The 8,887-nt window shown below is 40.1% G+C and overlaps 1 protein-coding gene across 1 annotated transcript; it reads right to left on the bottom strand.

Annotated features, from left to right (window-relative positions):
* Window positions 1-2,036: 2,036 nt before the first annotated feature.
* Window positions 2,037-7,756, bottom strand: LOC143289760 (small ribosomal subunit protein uS7). Its single transcript, XM_076598861.1, has 5 exons — window positions 7,658-7,756; window positions 6,282-6,402; window positions 4,805-5,014; window positions 3,286-3,513; window positions 2,037-2,213 (listed from the first exon to the last, which is right to left on the bottom strand). Exons 2-5 carry the CDS (start codon window positions 6,399-6,401, stop codon window positions 2,145-2,147), a joined length of 627 nt encoding a protein of 208 aa, XP_076454976.1. The 5' UTR covers window position 6,402; window positions 7,658-7,756; the 3' UTR covers window positions 2,037-2,144.
* Window positions 7,757-8,887: the final 1,131 nt, after the last annotated feature.

Here is an 8,887-nt window from a genome sequence, read left to right as displayed (position 1 = left end):
CAACTCACTGTCACAAGAGATTGTATATGTATTTGAATAAGTGTTTACTTCGCTGTTTTTTCTGCCTCCTTGGAGGTGGCTAAGACAACTTTGGGAATTAGGGTGGCTTTAATATTTTTTGACAATTCTACAGTTCTGGAGGTGAGGGTGTTTTTTTTTTTTATTCTTACATTCAAAAGAATAAACAACACCTTTAAAAATGTGCACAAAAAATCTAAAAGCACTTGAATACTTATTTTCCATTTCATAAAAAAAGGTGATTGCAAAATGATGTAGGATGAGTAATGTTTGAGGAACACAATTATTCACACCACCTTGTCATGTGAGGAGAGATTTAGAGTTGGCCGATTGTTTAGAAAAGAAATTTCATGAAACAAAAATTTTGAATTCATTAGCAGAGAGGATGTTTACTTTGGCACAGGGGGTTAAAACTGTGGGTGTTTAAAGAGAGATATTGGTGAAGATAAAAGTAAATCATGATCAATTAAATGCTCCCATCAGGAGAAAGGTGACAAACACACATTTCTGCCAAGTGATGGTCTGGGTTTCTTCTTTTTCCTCGTTCGCCTCCCATTAAATGAGCAGCCCGTTGTCCTCGATGAAGGCTGCCGTCCATCGCAGCTCCTCCAGGGTGCCGTACAGTTTGGCTTCCACTGCTGTCGGTGTTGGCCAGTACTTCCTCCTGGATGCTGCATGCATCCTACAGTCTTGAAGGATGTGGTCGGTTGTCATTGGTCCCTCACCACAAGGGCACTCTCCACTGTCCATTGCCAAATTTTGCATGCATGTGATGGAGCAGGCGGTTGTGTCCAGTCCTCAGGCGGAATATCTTGACCTGTTCCCGTTGTTCCAGCAAATGGTATGTCTTCCGGGTTATATTTGGGGTGCTGGAGGCGCCACTTTATTCCTTGCTGTGCCTTGGTAATTGTCTTGATTTCATCGTATGACACCAGTTTGTTGGCCTGCTCCTTCTGTGCACCGTCTTTTGCCAGAATGCTTTTTGGGTCTGGGTTTGAACCCTAGTGTTGCCCCTACCCCCCCACCCCAAGTGTGACTGGAAATTCAAACTGAGCATCTAGTAATTTAGAAAGATAAATCGTGGTCCAGTGTGCAGCACACATTTGGCAAATTGAAAAAAAAAAAAAAAAGCCACGGCAACCTCAGTTTACAGATGTGTTGTATTCTGCCAAAATTCTGTAGAAGAAATACGCTCTGATAGGTGCACAGATGTATATCTAATCAATGGAATGCCCGCATGCTTTAGAGGAATCGTGGAGGTTAAAATAAATTCAAAATATATTCTTTCTGATATAATAAAAAGATGACACTGCAAGAACACAATTACGAAAGGTTTGGAGCTTACAGTAAACCAAACTGTATGGCATACAGTAATAATTTTTGTTGGAAGTGTGTGCGTTGTAAATGAGGGGCAGTTTTTGAACAATAATTTCTTGATAGCTATGAGACAGTCCTATGTGGCAGTGGGGTATTGTCATGGAAAAATAGTCTTTTGACCGATACACATTTTGTTTTTACCAATCTAGCAATGGGCCTCTATTGTATATATTTTTTAATACTTATTTTTAAAGCAATATGAAAAGGACAGTTGCAATAATTTACTGCAACTGTCCTATACATAATATTGCTTTAAAAAGGATTTCCTTACTTAAAAGTTCAAACTGCACTGTGAACAAATATAATCTTTAAAAATGAATGATCTCTCCCACACGGGTAAGTTGTTCACAAATTATTTGATATCATCACCCCTGACTAACTCCTTCCAACGCATGTTCAAGCGGATTGGTCATTCTGTAATGTGCAAGGGGGCGGGGTGGCAGGGTCTGTGTTGTTGAAGACACACACTGGGGCCACAATATAGATGGAAAGGTTTGCATGAAGGACAGTTCATGAGTGTTAGTGTATATGTGATAGACAGAGAATACTGAAGTAAAACCCACGAGTGTAAGTGTGCATGTGAGAGACTGAGAATGCACCGAAGTAAAGCTACACACATTCAACAATATCAACATCACTGCTTACAGATGCAAACTTTCTTTTTATTCCAGCATGAAGTTGTTCTGCTGACCCAAGAGGAGCAGAGCACAGTTTGCACACAGAGGGATGGTCACTGTATAATACACTGTCTATCTGTTGGACTTGGCCACACGCTCCAGTTCGTCCTTCTTCTTGATGGCGTGAGAGTTGGAGGAGCCCTGCACACAACACCACAAACTCATGTATTTCTGGACCAACCTCCCCCCCCCCACCCCACCCCCCATTCTACATTGAAGCACAACTTCAATAATGCTCCACACCTAGAACTTCACCAACAATAAACCTTGTTCAAAATCTTTTATAACCATCCATGTCCTACTGAAAAAGGATTCACTTATTTCCCATCCTAGCAAAAAAAAAAATGGGGGGGGCAAGGATACAAGTGAACTACCTCTTCAGATACTGCCCATCAAGTGTTACATGCATGCACAGAGTTTGTCAATCTTTCACCTCTGCTATTTATAGTATGTTTGGGCTTTTGTGTGAGTTGTTTTTTGTTTTTTTTTAAACCTCAATAAAGGTTCTTTTAAACCAATCTTTCAGCAAGACACTGGGAAAAAAACATGTCAGTGTCTTCCACAACCAAGACCCATTTCCATTTGATCAGACATTTCTATTTCAGGCATTTTCTTTAAATTCAGTATGACAAATAAAAACAGCACAGCCCACCTCTTTCAAAAAGTTGATCATTAATACTCAACCTTTCATGCCCTAGCTAGGCATACAGTACATGACATTACTTATTCTAACTTGTGTTTCAGTTATAAAAGCCTCCATAGCCGACTAAACATTGATAGTTGACCACAAAATCAAACCATATTCAGTACATCGTATGAGCTTAGATGATGTTTTGTATGCAATACAGAAAACATACACAATACAAATATTAACAAGAAACAGGAGAAGCATTATTTATTTATTCCCATTAATTTTTTTTTTTTTTTTTTTTTTTTTTAAAGAACGTTATATTTTCATAACGTTTAATAAGAAATATTAAAGAAAAACAACAACAATAAACAACACCGAAGTGTAAAACTGGCTCTATGGAAAAGAACCAAGTAGATCATGACCTGTCCCTAGAGATCCAAATGTGATCACTTTTCTATTATTATCATTTTTTTTCATTTTTTTTTTTAATTGTTATCATTTTAGGCGGGGTGTTGAGGGGAATAAACACAACATAAAAACCGTAACACACACACACACACACAGAAGCATTCACTGGCTCACCTTGGCGGCGTTGATCAGCTCATCAGCCAGACACTCGGCGATGGTCTTGATGTTGCGGAAGGCTGCCTCACGGGCCCCGGTGCACAGCAGCCACATGGCCTGGTTGACGCGGCGCAGAGGGGACACGTCCACAGCCTGACGACGCACGGTACCCGCACGCCCGATACGTGTGGAGTCTTCACGGGGCCCGCTGTTGATGATGGCGTTCACCACCACCTGCAGGGGGTTCTGCACACACACACACAAAATGTAGTCAAAGCTATAGTTTACAACTATGAAAAGCTATAAAAAAAAATCAGTTATTTAGGTCCTGCTGATTCACAGTCATTTAAGTCTAACAGTTTCATCGTCACGTAGGTCTTGTAGTTTTACAGTCATTTAGGTCTGATCATTTCACAGTCATTTAGGTCTAATAATTTCAGTCATTTACGTCTCAGTATCACAGTCATTTAGGTCTATCGTTTTAACAATCCTTTAGGTCTTGAGTAAACCGAATTCTGAGTGTTATAAACTTAGGAGTTCTGGTTAGAGTGCATCCAAAATCGCACATATCATGACCTTACTTGACTGCGTACAAAGTTTTAATCAAATTAAAAAAAAAAACCACACATACACACACACAAAAAAACCAAAAAAAAACCACACACACACAATTTTTTTTCACAAGGGGAAAAAAATTGCTTCAAAATGTACCTTTTGTTCCTCACAACCAAAGGTTGTAGTAAAGCATATTTTAAAAATAATATTGTGAATCAAATCCAGCAGCCTTCTTTGACTCCTTTCAATCAATCATGTCATCAAGATCGGTCAATGTACATCCCAGTACGTTCGTTGTTAAACTTAAGGCCTTGGTGCTTACTGGTTGGTGTCACCACACTCTGTTTTAGTGCGTTATGGGCTAAAATGGGATGGCTCGGAATACACAGTCATCCACTTCCAAGAATAAATCTTTTGCTCCAAATATCCTGACCAACCTAGCAGCAGGTGTCTGCACCTCTCATCATGGTTAATACCGGAATATATAATGAGAGAATAGCTTTCTTATTTAGTCCGGAACCTAAAAGGACCCTTAGAGCAGCAACTTCATCACCCCATCATCAAAATAAAAAACCCAAAATGTCCCAACGTCCAGGCCAGCTGCTGCTGCTTCTTCTGCATTCACTCGTATGTACACGAGTGGGCTTTTACGTGTATGACTGTTTTTACCCCGCCATGTAGGCAGCCAGACTCTGTTTTCGGGGGTGTGCATGCTGGGTATGTTCTTGTTTCCATAACCCACCGAACGCCTACATGGATTACAGGATCTTTAACGTGCGTATTTGATCTTCTGCTTGCATATACACACGAAGGGGGGTCTGCACATATGTTGACCTGGGAGATCATAAAAATCTCCACCCTTTACCCACCAAGCGCCGTCACCGTGATTCGAACCCGGGTCCCTCAGATTGACATTCCAACACTTTAACCACTCGGCTATTGCGCCCGTCGTCCAGGCCAGCAAAACACAAAACACACTGACCTCTCCAGTGAGGAGGTGGATGATCTCAAAGGCATGTCTCACGATGCGGACAGCCAGCAGCTTCTTGCCGTTGTTGCGGCCATGCATCATCAAACTGCAGGCCAGACGTTCGACGATGGGGCACTGAGCCTTGCGGAAACGCTTCACCTGGTAACGTCCTGCAGAGTGGGGCAGGTACTTGGCATACTTCTCCTTGACAGAGATGTAATCCTGCACACACACACACAATCACATTACTGCCACACCTCATTCTACATGTAATCCTATACACATCGCTTTACATACACAATATTTTCATGTAATCTATCCTGCACACACACATCACGTAATCACTACATCACATTTTACACTACCATGACAAGACTCCATAATAAAAATACGGAATAACAAGTCATTTAAACTTGAGGGACAATGGGTCCACTCACTGACAAACATGAAGTGGTTTGGCCTCACTGCTTTTAGGATGGAATAAAATACCACTTTTGGGGAAAAAAAAACAACCACCACCACCGAACATGGTCATTGTACTGTGAATCTTCTGGCAACATGAGAGAAAGGTATCATTATTGTTAAGTTCTCCCTCCAACCCCCATTAAAATTTTGTAAGTGAGTGGATGTTAATGGCCAAAATATTTCTTTATCTTCATGAAATTTGTCACTGTGTGATTGTCCTAATTTAATTTTTTTCCTCTAAAAAAAAAAAAAAAATCCACCGTACACCCACACTGAACTCAATTGTTACATCAAGAAGGTCAAGTGGCAACTATAATTATTGTAAAAATTGAAAGATTTTGAGAAAACAGAAAAAATGTTCAAAGTAATAACTGTATCCCTCCAAACTGCTGGTGGTTGTGTGAGTATCTAATATTCCCAGCACCTAATGGTTTCCATTTACATTTCCACTTTTTGTCGCATATTTTTTATCCACTGCTGAATATACATAAGCCTAAGTGTTTTGCCTAGGATCACATGTAGTTTGAACACCAACATGCATACTCATACCTCCACATTCCACCCCCAACCTTGAAGTAACACTTAATTCTGGTTAGCAGCACCCAAATTTTGCAACAATAAACTTGAAAACATAAAAATTCTACAATGAAGTAACAGTGACTGAATGGTACTGTTCGTTTTCCGACAGCTGAAAAAAACGATGTGTATTTACTATCACCAGAAAGAACAGCAGGAGAAAATTGTCAAAAATCCCTTGTGATCAATGAACAATATAGCTTCTGTGAAATGACTGTCAGTGTTAGATATATACTCCTCGAAGGAGAGTCTACCGTGTATTGCTTCAATGGTTTTTGATGGAAACCGACTATGTATTTTTGAAAATTATGTACTTTTTGCAACTTTGATCACCTTAATATGGAATTTGATGACGTGATTTTCTTTTCTTGACAAATATAACCATAGCAAGGAAAAAAAATATAAAGAAAAAAGAAATAAAAGAACAGCATCAGAGAAGAATGCCCACCTGGAGAGAGATATCTCCAATCTGAACATCATCGGCACTCCATTTCCCAAAGAGCTTGATCTCTGGGATCTCAGCAACCTGCGCCTGCTGTACAGCTTCTTCAGCCCAATCTTCCGCCATGCTGCACATACAATCACAAACAGGGATCGAGTTAATTCGAATACCCACTGTCACTATGTCTGCCTTGAACATTTGTATACCAACTAACATGAGACACATAAAATTATAAGAAGGTGCCACTTCTCTAACCTCCTCTTGTAAATTACAAAGAACGGGGAGAAAAAAAAGAAGAAAAAAAAGAGATAAATTTCACAAGGCCAAGCTGGAACAGAGAGTCAGGATTAAGATGATGATATAAATACTTAATTAGTGCCTATTATTAGTCAGAGACCAAGCTACAAGCCCTTTACAGTCATTGCAAAATAGGCTTGCTATAGTAGTAGTAGGGACTGGCATTTTTGCCTTTAGGACTCACGGCCTATATATATATAAACGTCCCCTCAGATGGACAAAGAGAACATCGGCAGGCAAAGAGCTGCTTTTGGACACTCATCATTTGCTTCTGTGTCAGTCAGTTTCATTTCAGTCACACACAAGTGAACGTTTTATGTGTATGGCCATTAGTTGTCACCTCGCCATGTGGACAGCTACTCCATTTTTTGGGGTGCGCATGCTGGATATGTTCTTGTTTCCAAAACCCACCAAACGCTAACATCAATTACAGAATTTTTAATGCATAGCATACACACAAAGGGCGTTCAGGCACTAGCAAGTCTGCACATATATTAACCTGGAAAATCAGAAAAATAATTTTACTAACAACGTTTGATTACCTTGCCTTTCCTAACACGTTGATGTGCGACTTCCAGACGGTAACCCATGTCTAGTTTTTTTCGTTTTCAGTTAATTATTTATTTAACTTGCACAAAATCCGTCTTAAAAATTGTTACTGACAGGCGTTTCCAATGCTAAAGTTTGAATTTGTTAATCGATTGTCCGATGGCAGATTGTGCATGAATCGTTTTAACTGGTATTTGAGCAAAATTTGCAAACCGTTTCACCACCTCAGTACTTGTATTAAGGGCTAAAATATATAATTTGACACACAAGTTAATTTGTATGTGGAGTCCATCTCGGTACCCTTCGAGAAATAACGAACTCTGATTTAAACCAACTTCGTGGGTCCTGTGTCCGACATGTCACATGTGATTTGTCGACCTGCACATTTGACGAAATAAACAAGTCGTTTCTCACGAATAAAGGGGTATCCTACACTACAATCTCTTCTGAAATGTAAGTAAGCACCTACAAGAGAAATATACATAAACAGTCGAAGGAACAGACATCAATATCCACACATTTTAGACAAAACTTACATTCTGTCGTCTCGCACGATTCTACACTCTCTGAAAGCGTGTACAGGAAAGGAAGTGACTGACAAATGTGGGGTTCACAGTTCCGCTGCACGGAGCCCAATGACAGGAAAGTTAGCTCCCATGAGATCGACTATTTTCGTTTCCGTTTGTTCTCTCCGCCATTGATTCCTCTCTCCCCTTTCATTTTTCACCCCTTCAAAGAAAGCTATGTTCTTTCCATTTTCCATTCATGATAAAGCGTAATCGCTGTCTTACTATTACAAAGCTAAAAACATTTCTAACAGTAAAATGTACATTTATTTTGCAAACACTGATACAGCCTTGAACCTATTTTTAGAATCAAGGAAAGAAAATAAAGTAGATATGTACATGCATTTAATGCACAGTTTAAAAAGAAAGAAGAACAGTAAATGTTCTGATAAGTATCTTTATGTGCTTTTTACATACATATGTAAAGCACACACACACACACACACACACACACACACACACACACACCACCACCACCACCACCACCACCGCCAACAACAACAACAAATTTATAATAGCAATAATAATCGTTATATTTGCAAGAATAATTATAACGATAATAAAACATACTGTAATGCGTGTCTCTGTATTTTTGTATGAATCTTAAGTTCAGTTTTGAAAGTAAAAGTATTTGATTGAGTGTGCCGGTGTACACCGTGCGCCGGTGCGAGCACGCGCGTGTCCGGCAGTGCAGTTTTTATCAGTGTGTGTGTGTGTGTGTGTGTGTGTGTGTGTGTGTGTGTGTGTGTGTGTGTGTTTAGGAGAGAGATCGAGAGGGAGAGTTAATGTATGGAGGGTGGAGCACATAAGGGAGGCTATCGAAATAAAATGCTATGGTTACGCTACCTTGGTTTGCTCCCTTTCATTGTAATGGGTGTGGAGGAGGGGGGAGGCCGGGAGCGTAGGGCTCTATGCCCATTAATCACCATGACATCGGAGACGGATCTGTCTCTCAAATCGTTCGTTTATTTCTTCTCCTCAGTCGTCATCATTATCTCATCTTCTTCTTCTCATTTGTCTCAATAACCCTCTCTCTCTCAGTCTCCGCGTTTTCACTATCCTTCTTCTTCATTGTCTTCTTCCTTTTCTTTGTTCAGGTTTACAGTAGCATCCAGCCACAGTGAAACCTGAAACCACTTGAAGGACAGATGCACCCAACCACAGTGAAACCAAGGATAGATGCACCCAGCAACAGTGAAA

The sequence above is a fragment of the Babylonia areolata genome, chromosome 14, assembly GCF_041734735.1.
Source record: "Babylonia areolata isolate BAREFJ2019XMU chromosome 14, ASM4173473v1, whole genome shotgun sequence".
NCBI lineage: Eukaryota > Metazoa > Mollusca > Gastropoda > Neogastropoda > Buccinidae > Babylonia > Babylonia areolata.
The sequence above is the reverse complement of the archived record's forward strand: the minus strand, read 5'-3'. Positions and strand labels throughout refer to the sequence as shown.